Consider the following 14,838-nt stretch of genomic DNA (forward strand, 5'->3'; position numbering starts at 1 on the left):
ATCCCTCCCAAATAGGGATATATGATATAATAACATCCTGAACAAGTCTTAGGAATACAAGGGATGCATAAACTGATTTATTATCATATTCCTTAAGGGGGAAAATAAGTTTTCCTAGGAGGGTAAATATTCTGCCATGTACTGTTGTCGATTGGAAAATCTGTTATCCAACGAAAGAAATTCCTCTTGTATCCACACGGTTCACCCTCTTGGGTGGGTGTTGAAAAGGTTGACTCTGATTTGACCCTATCTAATTCAGCTTGCAAGAGATTTACCTTAGCTCTCTGATACTCTGATTTGAACTGATCTGGAGCATGTTAAGCCTTTATATCATCTAACCCTTTGGCCTTCTGCTTTAACGCCGAGTAAGCTTTGTTCCTCGAAATTACTTCAGATAGAACTTGAGATTGAGTTACTAGTAGGTGTGCCTCTAATTCTCTTTGGTGTGGATGAGAAAGATCCAAAGCTTGTATGGTTTCAGTTAGAGATTTCTCCCTCTCAGACAATAGTTGATCCCAAAGAGGAAGATGTGGAGCCATAATTCTCAACAATACCTTTGGGAGAAGGTAAAGTGAGATAGGAGATTATGGTCATAGAAATGGGGATTGCAGGCTTATTTAACTTGGTCACGGAGTCTGTGGTAAAGGGATCACAGGATTACTGTAGCAGATATGAGCGGTCCAGAGAAGTTAATATTTAGCAAAAGGACAAAAATGAATTTAGGTCTAGCCAATCGATTACACCTTCTTCGACTAGACTTGAAGGGGAGGCTAATGATACGGGTTATGATAAATGGATTCTTTGTGGTAAGAAGAAGAGGAGGCAAAAGGACAAGGGAAGTAAGATAAACAGAGTAGGATGAGGGCATAGTTATATGCCCGGCAGGCAAAGCTCGGCCGAGTGTAATAGGCCGCTCGAATGAAACGACACTCAACCTTGTGCGATATATGGTCAACCAAGAGAGGTCCAACCGAACATAAGGGTTTAGATACGCTCGGTAGGTACAACCCAGCCGAGCATTAAGGATCGACCGAGCACAAAGGCATTTAGCCTTACACAACTCTTAGCAAATAGTTAGCCAAAGGGCGGCCGACCGAACAAAAGCGTTCGTATACAATCAGTAGGTATATCTCGACCAAACGTGAAGAACCGACCGAGCACAAAGGCATTTAGCCTTACATAACTCTTAGCATATAGTCGGCCAAAGGGCGGTCAACCGAACAAAAGCGTTCATATACAATCGGTAGGTATATCTCGGTCGAACGTGAAGGACCGGCCGAGCATAAAGACATTTGATCTTACATAACTCTCAACATATAACCAACCGAGGGGAGGCTGGCCGAACAGAAGTGTTCGTGTACGCTCGATAGGTAAATAAAGGGCGAGAATAAATGACTGAATGAGTATAAAGATATTTTATCTTATGTAGTCTATAACCTATTACCGACTGGGCGAAGGTAAGTCAAGTAAGAATATTCACACACGCTCGGCAGGCAAAACCCGACCAAGTGTAAAAGATTGATCGAGCATAAAGACATTTAGCCTTATATGTTACTTAACATATTATCAGCCGAATAAGGGTTGACCCAGTACAAGTGTTCATATATGCTTGTTAGATAATCTCGACCGAGTATAAGGGATCGATCGGACACAAAGGTATATATCTTTATGGTAGTCTTAATACTCACTCGGTTGTGTAAGGGCGGATCCAGTGCCAATGCTCGTAAATGTTTAGTAAGTAAATCTCGGACGAACATAAAGAGTCGACCGAGTATCAAGACCTTTAAACTTACTAGATCTCTTGAACATAGCCAGTCGAGATTGATGTAGCAGGAGGTATTCTCAATACGTATAAGATGGGCTTGAATGATTAACTAAATACATGTGATATATGAATAATATGTGGTTATATGACAGCTTGGCTAATTTGGCGGAAAATAGCTTCTGGAAACTTCTGTAGGGATGCTAAACGACAAAGAAGGTACATCTGGGGTAAAAAAAGATTCCTTAAACTATTATTGTAAGTGATACTTACGTCATCTCCTAACAAACTATAATAAACCGGGGTCCACCTCATGACTGTGGAGGTTAAATAAGGTGGTATAAAAAGGAGAATCCTCTTCACTGGCAAGGTACGTGCAACATCACCACTGAAACCCTAGTTCCATTTCAGTTTTACTATTCCTCTTTCTTCTTCCTTTTGTCTTCTTCTTCCTTGGAGTGAGATAACTGACTTGAGCGTCAGAGGGGCTAGCCAGGGATTCCCACCCCGGTCTTAGGTCACTAACACTTTGTTAATTGGTCTCATAGTGCTCAGGAGGAGAGATCGTTCCTGGGAGCATTGATCCACAGTTTTCTTGGTGGTGTTCTCTTCACTAGAGTTTCTTCCAAATCTATTTTGGTTTTCTCAGATCTATGATTGTTCTTCTTCCTAGAAGTCATCACTCATCATCACCCAGTGCTTTATCCCGTAACTTTCAGACAGGATCAATAACCTTAATAGAACAATAATTTGAAATGAGCTTAGTAGTGAAACTAATGTACATTTTAGGTTTACAAATTAAACAAATTAATGAAGAAAATTATGTTTACCAACAAAAGTATATCAAGAAATTACTTAAAAAATTTAGAATGGAAAACACCAAGGAAATAAAAAGACCAATGACAACGAACACAACCTTAGATAATGACCTTAATGAAAAACCCATAGACCTAAAATACTATAGAAGTGCGATACGTAGTCTTCTATACTTAACCACAAGTTAACCTGATATTTCATTTACATTAGTATGTGTGCTAGATATCAAATCTGTGCTAAAGAATCCCACTTAACTAACGTAAAAAGAATTTTCGGATATCTAAAAGGAACATCAAATGTAGGTATTTGGTATCCGAGAACACTCAACTTTGAACTCATAGGTTACTCTGACTCAGACTATGCTAACTATAAACTAGACCGTAAGAGTACATGTGGTGGATGCCAGTTACTTTGACCATCACTTGTCAGCTGGTTTAATATAAAGCAACATTATGTTGCCTTACCTACTACTAAGGTAGAATATATAGCAATAGGAGAATGTGTTGCACAATTATTATGAATGATGCACACTCTAAAAGATTTTAATTTAAATTTTACAAATACAAAAGTACTAATTGATAATGTTAGTTCAATTAATTTAACAAAAAATCCTGTGCATCATTCAAGAACCAAACACATCGAAGTTAGACACCACTTTATCAGGGATCATGTCAGTAAAGGTGACATTGAACTCAAGTACATTAAGTCTAAGTCAAACTTAGCTGACATATTCACCAAATTCCTCCCTGAAAGTGAATTTAGCAACTTACGTCGACAATTATGAATGCGTTTAATAGACTAGGACCACTATTTTCAAATTATTTACAAATTCTAGGGTAAAATTTCTTTTCTTACAAGTTTTCTCAAAATTCCCTTAATTTTAGAATTTTAAATAATTTGCAAATTCTATGGTAAAATTTATTTTATTACAAGTTTTCTCAAAATTCTCTTAATTTTAGAATTTTTAAAATCAATTTTAGCCTTAGTCTAGATCAAATCCATAGAAAGCGTGTTCCTATAGATTTAAGATTTGAGCATCTCGCCAACATATTAGGGCTACCTTGCTTATGTATTGTCAAACTTAGAAAGGGGTGAGATGCATAGGCAAATTATCAGAACTTAAGATGCTTATACCAGTGCATCAACATAAGTCTGAGCGTTAAATACCAAATTTATAGTGATCAGGTTAAGTAATCTAGTTTAATGCCAAAGCGTAAGAACTACTGCATGGAAAGAACTTCCAAACTTTTTCTCATACTCTTGATACATCAACTCTTAATTATCCATTGACCGGAGACTTTGTGAGCTTTAGTGCCACCAAAGAGGCAATACAAAAGGTTATTGACGCACTGAATGATGATAATGTGAATCTGATTGGAATATATGGCATGGGTGGAGTAGGAAAGACTGCATTGTTGGAAGAAATAAGAAGAAAGGTTAAGGAAGCAGAAATGTTTGATCTAGTAATAGATGTGGTTGTGTCACAGAATCCAAACATAGCTCAGATCCAACGCGACGTGGCTGATGCGCTGGGCATGAGTGAATCGTCAAATAAGATGTTGGTCACTAGGTTGAAGCAGGAGAAGAAAGTTTTGATAATGTTGGATGATGTTTGGGCACAACTGGAACTAGTTAAGGAAGTTGGGATTCCATACCAAGAACACAATGGTTGTAAAGTCATACTTACCTCTCGCTCAGCTGAACTATGCAATCTAATGGAAACTGATGTCTCAGTGGAAGTTGCCACCTTGTCTGAAGAAGATTCATGGCAACTTTTCAGGATGAGGGCAGGACAAGTTCTTGAGTCTGATGACATAGAAGTGGTTGCAAGAAAGGTAGCACAAGAATGTTGTGGTTTGCCGCTGGCAATTGTTGTAGTGGGAAGGGCATTACGATCTTACAAAGACTCAAGATATTGGGAAGAAGCCTTGTCCCAACTCAAGCAATCTGTTCCTTCAAACATTGGAAATGTGGAGGAAAAATTGTATAAATCACTAGAACTAAGTTATCAAAATCTGAAGAGTTCTGAACTAAAACAGCTGTTTCTCTACTGCTGTTTGTTCCACAAGGACTATGATATCAGTGAGGAAGAAGTAACTCGATACGCAGTGGGAGAGAATTTATTGAGTAATATCTCGACTTTAGAGGAGGCACGTGGCAGAGTGCATTTTTTGCTCGAGACACTGAAACTTTCATGTTTACTGCTTGATAGTAAGAAACCCAGGTGTGTGAGGCTTCATGGTGTGGTGCGAGATGTTGCTGTGTACATTGGCTCCAAGTACGACAACCATTTCCTTGTTAAAGCTGGACTTCACCTGAGATATTGGCGAGAGCGTGAGAACTTTGCAGCTTGGGACAGAATTTCACTTATGAACAATGACTTGCAAGAAATTCCTGAAAATCCAAATTGCTCTAAACTAGTTCTGTTGTTGCTGAATATGAATCCAATTACCAGTTTGCCAACCAATTTCTTTGAAAACATGGTCACACTAAATGTTCTTGATTTAAGTGATACATACATTACTTGTTTGCCTTTGTCGTCGGCATGCTTAAAAAAACTAGGAACTCTCCGTTTGGACAGATGTAAATGGCTGAATGATATAAATGTGGTAGGGGAACTAAAGACACTCATAATACTTTCTTTGCGGGAATGCATACAGATAAGTGCATTACCGGAAAATATAGTTGCTCTAGTTAAGCTAAAGCTTTTGGATTTGTCTTATTGCACATCACTGCCGATACCCAGAAATTTGATACCAAAGTTAACTAGACTCGAAGAACTTTACTTTAGAGGCTGCAATGTGACTGAAGCACTTTTCATTGAGGTTGCGACTTTGAAATACTTGGCCAGAGTTGATTCGACGATTTCAGAATTCAGATGTAATCAGCTTCTGCACTGGAGTTGTTCCTCCTGGAAGCTTGCATAAGCTCACAACTTTGGAAGTAGTTCATTGTAAAAAGTTATCGGATCTGTTCCCTTAGTCTAATCCATTTTTTTATATAAAAATTATTTTTTTTTTGCTTTTTGTTTCTTCTTTGGATCATAACAAAATAAAAATTTCTCGAATTATCAAAATCTACGATACATTCCTCGATTATTCAACTTAGATGAAATATTTATTATAGTTCTGTTATACTACGAAATTCGAATGAAATCGAATCTGATTTCAATATTTCATCTCTCTCCTTGTCCAATCCAAGCAAAAGGTCAGCGCATGAGGTGTTGCTACAATGAGATATGGGGTTCAAATCTCGGCAAAGTCGAGATAAAATGTCTCCCTTATGTGCTAGTCACTATTCCAAAAGCTAGTAGTTCGGCTAGTAGCCGTCCGTGATTTACCTCATCCGTGTTGGCCCTGGGACGGATTGACGGGGGCGCTGGAGGCGAACGTATTCACCTTTTTGGTCACAAAAGGTCCACATCTTTTTTTTGATAATTAGTCTGTTTTTATTTTCTCGCAGACATTGGACACAATTCATTCACGATTACTACCATCTGATACTTTTAAGAAACTGAAGCAACTAAAGATAATGGGATGCCCATGCCTTAAACATGTTTTCTTGCCGAGCATTGCAAATGAGTTTCAAAGCCTAGAAAAGCTGGAGATGAAAAATAACGGCTCCATTGAGACTATTATCACTGACAAAGAAGTCTGTGATTTGAAGAAGGGGGCTTTCCCCATGCTCCAGCAACTGCTGCTCATTAAATTACCCAGGCTAGGTTGTTTCTTCATAGGAGAACCAGCAAAAACCTTGGATTGGCCATCATTGGAGTACATCCACTTGAGTGACTGTTCGAACCTAGCAAGACTGCCCATTGGACGTGAGAGCGCACAGAAGCTGAAGAAGTTGCATGTTGCAAGCCTCAATGATGTTATCTGGTTCAAAACATTGAAATGGAAAGACAATACGACAAAGTCACGCTTTGACATCATGTAAGAGCCTTCGAGTCATTGTTTTACTTGAAACATTCTACTAATCATTTTAGCCATTTCAATACATACTACAGAACCTGAAACAAAAGACTATTCAGTATCAAGATCTAGTTTTGACCATCAAACTGATATCGTCTGTAATTTGATGCAGTCAATCCATCAATGAAGTCGAGTAGGCTCCAAGTTTGAAGGATTCTTTTTGTGAGGTGTGAAGATTCCGCCAACGCTCTTACAAGAGATTAAGCAACCATTTATATCTCTATATAAACTCTACTCCACCACCTTCCATTTCACTCTTCAAAATAGACTTTTGCATGGATCAAAACAGACTTTTATTATGCTATATAAGATTGCGATGTGGATAGGGTCATAGGGACACGTTAGCATGCTTTTACATTGATCAAAATAGGCTTCCAACAAATTGTTATATATAGATTTGCATTGATTGATGCACATAAGAGAGGTTTAGGTGTTTAGTTTATTATTCCACTTAATTAGTTGGTCATATTGTTTGTTAACCTAATTAATTAGGCTTATACTTCTCTTCATTGATTTAGAAACCCCCAATATGGAAAATAATATAATTCAATTAATTATTTTTAAAAATAAGATAAAAAATATACAATTCAAATCGAATAATAAATTGTAATTCAATAATTAATTTAGGGTTTACGATTAGGAATTAGGATGCTTCCGATCTAGGGTTTATACTTTGGAAGGGTACTAGTTGTGTTTGGTCAGTAGGAACCAGCCATGTGAAGTTTGATTTATATGCATTCAGCAAAGAAACGATCTTTCATTTGATACTTGTAGTATTCCTACTAGGAGAATAAATTTTCGTCTGAGCAGTGTTTTCTTACTCTGCACATGGTGTTGTAATGCCTTCCGGATTTGACATTTATGAGATACCTGTGACTTCTGTCAGTTTGTCTTTAACTAATTCACGTTTCAATTCTTGTTCAATGCTAATGCTAGTCACCACAAATTGTATTCCTAGAAAATTGCTGTTCACTGTCATCCATACTAGTATCTTGTTAGACCAGACGTGATTTTTCACCCATCAATCCCATAATCAAAATTTTAAGTAGTTGGACATTTTCCTAATCAATTTGATGCTTTGTTGTTGATAAATTCAGGAATGAAAGTGATGTTCTTAAAGCTGTTCAGAACGTGCACGCAATGATAGACAAAGAGGTTGACAATGGAGTATTTTATCTGACAGTTCTATCAGTTTTTCCAGCCATAAAGTTGTTAAAAGCTGAATATATTAACCATAGAGTAAATTAAATAGTTTCGTGTAAATTATCTGACAGAACAGGGTGAGATAATTATCGCACTATAACTAGTCCAACTATCTGAATTATAAGAGCACAGTGAATGAATTCTTAGTTCAGACTGGGCAAAGGATGCATTTCTTTAATTCTACCAATCATGTTCACATTTTCTTTTCATGTTAGGTGTAGTTTACTGAACCTGTACCCTACATATCTAGGTAATAAGTGATTCATAGTTGAATGATTCCTGATATCATCTTCAAGGTGTGGCCTAACTAGCTGACAGAACACCGTGCATCAGAGTTAGTCCATCATTTAGACAATCAAATCAACAGAGAATATAAACCTTAACTGTTGGCCGGTAAGAAGGAAGGGATGAATTGCCCGAAAAGAAAAATAATACTCACCTCGCACTTTCAACTATTATTTAAAATGCAACTATAATAACAAAATAGAAATGGCAGAAATAAATAAGAAACGACTCAGGGATTGATTTGGTTACAACTTAGGTAGTTGTTAATCCAATGTGGTTGAAAAAGTTCAGTCAGAATCTCCTTCTCTGAAGACGGAGGAGCCTTTTACACAGCGAAAGTTTAAGTAGTTGCTAGGAGGTTAGTACAAGAGTTGATTTCATATTTCCTAGCTACATGGGCCTTTTTATAATTCTTGGAAATTCTATCTCTAGCTTGAGAGTGTCTCCCAAGCGCATGGAGGGCGCCTCCAGCAAGGTGGGTGGATAAAGTTACTTTATCCACCCGCAAAGAGTCAGTTTTGACTGGCTGAGGGTGCCCTCCGCTTGCTTTGGGCGAAGGTGCAGGCGCTTGCCTTGGAGGCGCCTTCAACCTTTGTTGAGGGCGCCTCCAGCAGGTTTAATTGACACCTTTTACTCTCCTGCTGCTCCGCTCACCTGGGCGATTGGGACCCACCGAAATAGAGCTCACCCGAACCCAATTTCCGACCTTCTCCTCGAGCAGGCTTCCGCCTCGGTTTCTCATCCCTCGAACGTCACGTATGTCCTTCTCATCCATCGGTGTACTCTTCCGCAGCTCTTTCGTCCTTCGGACGCACTGAGCCCGTCTGCTCCCTTCCCGTGCTGTCCTTCTCGCTAGCTGCGTCTTCCGTTCGACTTCCTGTGTTTTTAAGCTCCTGTACATTTAGACACAGGGATTAAAACTAAATAGGACCTAACCTAATTTGGTTGATCACAACAATCATGGGATCAAACATTAACAATTTTGGAACCTAGCCTGCATAAATATGTCCTACTTCCAAATGAGAGAAATACATAAAATAATGATCATGCATTCTACCATCATAGGCTAGCACATTTATATAGAGAGCTGTGAAAGCGGCAATTTATAAAGGGCGTGTATAGATTTTCAAATTAACTAAAAAATGCATACTACTTTGGTATTTACCAAAGGACGCATTTAATTATATGCTCTTCCTGTTTTACCCCTCCTAATAAATCTGCTTTGTTCTATTTCTCTTTTCTATGCAATTTTTCTCTCCTCTTTGTTATCTCTTATCTCCTATAAGTGCAACCTCTCTTCTCTTTCATTTCTTTTTGCATGCATGCATGTATAACATGTGTCTAATATGCAAATCATATTAGGCCACCGCGTTTAGGGCTTAGTTGATTTTTTCGATAGCATTTTAACACCTTCGAAGATTTTCGATAACATTTTAACACTTTTGGAGAAATCAAAATAATCAATGGATGACATCAGTGGACTCATTGTAGTCTCAAAAATTCATGAAACCTAAAATGGTTGCAATCTGATCGATGTCTCTAGATCGATCAGTGGATTTTGATCAAAATCAACTTATGGACCTAGATAGGTTCGATTGGACTCATTTCAGATCTTGTAGATTTATAAGGTTACAATGAGCCCAATGATATCCTCCATTGTTTATTTCGACTTCTCCAGATATGTTAAAATAGTATCTAAAAAAGCAACCCAATGTAGACTTAATATGGTTCCATATCAGACCCTATTAGGTAAAAGAAGCGTGTGAAACCTGAGGTCCTTCAATCCATAAATATGTTCATTCCATCTCCAACTGAAACCAACCAGTCACTCGATCGATCTCATCTATCCCCGTTAGAAAGTTGTTGGAGTTCATTTAAGAGAAATTGGTTTTGCTTTTCGTATCATCTTAGTTTACACTTGACCCCTACATCTTCCCTTTCCCTTATTTGGTTTCGAATTTCGTGTAGAAGCAAACTTTCAAAATTTGTACCAACCTTTCCTTAAGTGATCTTATGATGAACTGGAGTTGTTCCAGTATATAAATGAGTACGAAGCAATCAACGAATTCAGTTGGGCCTGACATAGTTCCATATCATGCCCACATTGGGTTGATTCTTCAGATAATATTTTAATACCACTAGAGAAGTCAAAATAAGTAATGGAGGGTATCGTTGGACTCCTTGCAACATCAGAAATCCATAGGATCTAAAATTGATTAAATCAGACGAGACTCGGAGGATCTGAATCAACACTACCACTGGCTTGATTTGATTCAGATTAGGCCCAACGTTGGCCTAATTTTCCGAATATTAGGATCACATTCTAGTTAACTTTTTGCATAACATTGTACCCCATCTGGAGAAGTCGAATAAACAATAGATGGTACTGTTGGACTTCTTACAGCATCAAAATACCATAAGACTTAAAATGGATTTAATCGAGCTTGTCTAGGTTCATCAATAGGTTTCGGTCCCCTCGGGACGGTCTAGTGGCTAGCTCATGAGGTGTTATCACAATGAGGTCTGGGGTTCAAATCTCGATAAAGTCGAGATAAAATGTCTCCCTTATGTGCTAGTTACTATTTCAAAAGCTAGTAGTCGCTTGTGATTTACCTCCTCCGTGTTGGCCCTAGGACGGGTTGGCAAGGGCGTTGGGAGGGAGCGTATTCACCTTTTACCACAATGAATAGGTTTTGATCAAACCCACTGATAGATCTAAACATATCCAATTAGATTCATTTTAAGTCCTGTGAGTTTATAAGACTGCAAAGAGTCTAATAATATCATGCATTACTTATTTAGACCTCTCCGGAGGTGTCATAATATTATGTTAACTTTCAATTAGAATGTGATCCTGATCTTAGAGAAATCAGGGCCACGTTGAGCCTGATCTGAATTGGACCAGGCTCATGATAGTGCAAAACATCATTAATGGTGTTAATGTAATTAAGTTATAGTATTGATTTTAAATCAACACCATAAGTTATTACAAAAAAGAGAACAAAAAAAATGAGAAGTTGCATGTATATGGTTGAGAAAAAAAAATCAAATTTAGCAAAAGGGCTAAAATGAGAAAAAGATGCGCTTTGAACCATTCTGAAATAAATATGCTTTGCACCTAAAATTTTAATATAATTGAATACATAAAATGCAATCAAGTAAACATTTTTTATTTTATAATTATATAATTCTCATTAACGTTTACAACGAAATGAGTCATCTTTTAATCTTTAATATAGATTGTGAAGTTGTAAAATAGAACTAAGGTACTCTTCATTTACGATACCTTAATGTTAAACAGAGTAATAAATGCAAACGTAAGTTTAAATGTTAAAGAAATAAAAACATTTTTATTCTATTAGCACTATCACTTTCTTTTGATCATTAAAAAATTATTGAATTATATTTCCCCGCGAGTAAGAATTTGACTAGTTTATTGCATAAAATAAAAGGGGCGATCACATTCGAGCATTTTTTACAATATTTTTTATGCCAGCAATTATTCTAAAGAAGATAACAAAAAGAATATATATGAAACCAAGATTCAGGAAAAATAAAGTGCCAATTAGGTTACAATATCCAAATCTAATGGTAAATTATATGGAAACTCTATAATAAACTGTCACCATTAAACAATTGTTCACTTTGGGATGAATACTCAAATTTCTTGAGATATCTATTGCCTCTGAGGTGACTACGAAAAACTTAATGTGGTCAAATGGCAATTATGAATCAGTTTTAGACTTTGGAGGAAGCTTGAACATGTGACCATACATCATCCACCAGTTCACTGACGCTTCCTCCACCGTCCGGTAAGTCCAGATATGTTGCTTTGCTTTCTCTTTCTCTCTAGCTTCTAAAATCTCCTGCATGGATAAGTAACCATTTTAAACATGAATCTTGAATACACAAGAAACCATTTTTTCAGTTATCTTCCCTGAGAACTACATTTGTGATCTTCTTAACAAAGATGGAAAATGATGAGAGGCCTGCAAAATATGCTATCCCGGTTTTTCAGTTTACTCCCTGTCATTTCACTTCTTTCCTAAACAAAGGTGCTGATGCATATGTTGCAAAACTCAAGCAGACAACTTTAAATTGTAGATTAATATACACAAAAATGGTCAGTCAACCTGAACGAATCTACAGGAAATATTTTACACGAGTACAGATAACAACAACAATTGAAAGGGCTGATTAAAGGTAACAAATGATGCAGTCATTTTATACCAAAAGCACGAGTACTAATCCAAAATACTTACGAATTTCCTCAAGCCCGAGGTGTTATATCTATCGGACTTGAAATCCAACAGTAAGAGTTGACTAGCACCAACAAATTAGTCGTGCCCAACCACAAATAATAATAATAATAATCCCACTAATCTGACTCAAGAAATGACAACATCAGCAGTTCCCCTTTGCAAATTTTCATGTACATGCCAGCAGAGTTGTTGGTGCCACCTGTTGATGAAGTGTGCCTTAACCATAGACATGAGTCTTACTCTTACAAAATGTTTCCACCAACTTATCCTCAATGTAATAGCTTGTATATACAGTTTGCAACCAATTCCATCATTGACAATGATATTTGAATTTACTTTTTTAGAAACTATATTATTCAGGCCCGAAGTATTTACATTGTTTGATTAAATGAGCCTAAACCCAAACTCTAAAATTTGAACTTGATTAATAAAGATAGAAGTCAGAAGCTCAGATTATTATTCATCATTAAGGTAGAGCACATAAGGTAGGTGATAATAAAAATTCTAGTTGATGAATGTCTGTTTTCTTGAAACCTCCATTGATTTTAACTAGTATATTCTTACTTTGGAGGCAGCATGATTTAATGCACAAGTATTGGACTCCAAAAAGTGAGCATCTCCAAATTTCATGGTGACTTACCTACCTAGTTCTCTAAATAATGAAAGTTAACACAAGGGTCTCACCAAAAAAAATTAAGATCTTTCCTCAGCTTCTTTAAGTGCTCAAGCTTTCCAGCTTATATTGGCGTAGCAGCAATCATGTGCGTTGATGAATGCTTTCATCACATGAGAGAGAAGTTGGTTAATGATGGCTCAGTGAGGGAAATTGCTTGGTGATGAGAGAGGGACTCATGGCCCCTGGACAAAAGCATGTAATGCGAGCCTCCCTCTCAGTTGCATACTTGCATTTAAAGGTAAACAACACGAAACAATTTGATTGTAGGAGAAAACTATGGCAACCAATTGATGGCTTATCAATAAAGGAAGATGGAGCCCCCAATGCAACGGCAGAACGCCTTTTCAGTTTTCCAGGCCTTCAAGGATTGAGTTCCAACTTCAACGAATTAACGAATGAAATTTTCTTAATGGACAATTGACCTAAGAATGCTGAGTTGATCCTCACGCTGCGAGCGCTTCCTGATTTACCTTAGTAACAGGTGGGAAACTTCCAAGGGTCGAGTCAGTCACCTCAGGATTAGTTAGCGTAAGCGGAATACATAATGCCAACTAAAAAACAGAAGATGAATATGTGGTTCAAATGTTGTCAGGATTGATGTGGTCCAGCTAGAGGGAGCAAAAGTAAGCAACTTACTAAATACAATTTGTGCTTTGTAATCGATATCAAAGTCTAAACATGGTTTAAAATTTCAATTTGTGTTGGAGTACCAATTATAGGATTGGTGTCGAAGTAGGGGGGGGGGGGGGGGGGATTTACTTGGTTCCCAACCCTCATGTCAGTACATCCAAGGCCTAATCACAGGAAGCGCTTGTCCACTAGTAGTTTTTTTTCACGGAACTTTCCGGAGGAGAGAAACCTGTCTTACAGTTTAGAATACAAACATAAATAAGATATAAAAAATAAACGCAACTTGTAAACAAAAAATACAAACAAATTATTACGAGCAATCTGGAAGTCCGGAGCACAGCACACCCTTCCTGGAGCTTCCCCGATCGCAAGTGTATATTTATTAAAAATAAATTTTATTAAAATTTGATTGTTATATATGCACACTATTGATGTTATATTTCAAGTGTTCAACTATTGATTTCAATATTTCCTCATAAGATGTTTGATGCCTATTGAATTTTTGCAACTGCTATAGAAAAATATAAAATTAAAAAATATTTTTAATTATTAAAATATATAATTAATTTTTAAAAATATTTAAAAGATATAAAAGTAATTTTTTAATTAATTAATTTTTAAAAAATGAATCATTCTCAAAATTCAAAACTAAATCTAAAATTATTAATTTTAAAAATATTAAAAAGTTTAAAATAATTCTTAATATCTTATAACTATTATTAATAATATATTATGTTTATAACTATTATATCTAATATATTGTTATATGTGCTATAACAGTTTATATCAATTTATAACACTTTAGATGTATTATAACAGTATATATATATAATAGCTATATATAACAGAATATCATGTTTTATTTTATATATATATAATGCTGATATGCTGCTCGCGGCAGCATGATATGCTGAAGTTTTCTTTTTCTTTTTTTTTTAAGATTTGACTAAAAAAATACAAACCCTAAATATTATACCCCAAACGCTAAATAGTAAACCGAAAACTTTAAAAAAAAAAAAAAATACTTTAAACCTAAAAAAATTACACACCCTTAATACCATATCATAAACACTAAACCTAAGTTTTTTTTTTTTTTAAAAAAAACATTTTTAGCGAAAAAAAAAAAACAACGGCGCATATATATATATATGCGAGGGATGTTACCTTACCTTGTTCGCACCATGCACGCCATGTTTTAAAAAAATTGTTTAGGTTAAATACTATACCCTA

General features: G+C 36.4%; 2 protein-coding genes across 2 annotated transcripts in view; one reads left to right on the forward strand and one right to left on the reverse strand.

Annotated features, from left to right (window-relative positions):
- The first annotated feature begins 3,966 nt into the window (after positions 1 to 3,966).
- On the forward strand, positions 3,967 to 7,976 carry LOC121995514 (disease resistance protein At4g27190-like). The gene is made up of 5 exons (XM_042549238.1): positions 3,967 to 5,403; positions 5,450 to 5,521; positions 6,041 to 6,513; positions 7,650 to 7,791; positions 7,971 to 7,976. Exons 1-5 carry the CDS (start codon positions 3,967 to 3,969, stop codon positions 7,974 to 7,976), a joined length of 2,130 nt encoding a protein of 709 aa, XP_042405172.1.
- Positions 7,977 to 11,539: 3,563 nt separating this feature from the next.
- The window catches only part of LOC121998805, a 32,044-nt gene continuing 28,745 nt past the window's right edge, over positions 11,540 to 14,838 (reverse strand). The window contains exon 4 of the mRNA XM_042553868.1: positions 11,540 to 11,906. Within this exon, the coding sequence (XP_042409802.1) occupies positions 11,766 to 11,906 (141 nt within the window). The 3' untranslated portion in view covers positions 11,540 to 11,765. The remainder of the gene's footprint in view (positions 11,907 to 14,838) is intronic.

This window comes from Zingiber officinale, chromosome 6A (genome assembly GCF_018446385.1).
Source record: "Zingiber officinale cultivar Zhangliang chromosome 6A, Zo_v1.1, whole genome shotgun sequence".
Taxonomy (NCBI): Eukaryota; Viridiplantae; Streptophyta; class Magnoliopsida; order Zingiberales; family Zingiberaceae; genus Zingiber; species Zingiber officinale.

What these genes read in the sequence shown, in the direction of transcription:
- LOC121995514 (XM_042549238.1), top strand. Translation starts at nt 3,967, where the DNA reads ATGGGTGGAGTAGGAAAGACTGCATTGTTGGAAGAAATAAGAAGAAAG. An exon ending in CTGAAGCACTTTTCATTGAG is followed by an intron (nt 5,404 to 5,449) that starts GTTGCGACTTTG and finishes CGACGATTTCAG; the next exon opens with AATTCAGATGTAATCAGCTT. An exon ending in AAGTCACGCTTTGACATCAT is followed by an intron (nt 6,514 to 7,649) that starts GTAAGAGCCTTC and finishes TGATAAATTCAG; the next exon opens with GAATGAAAGTGATGTTCTTA.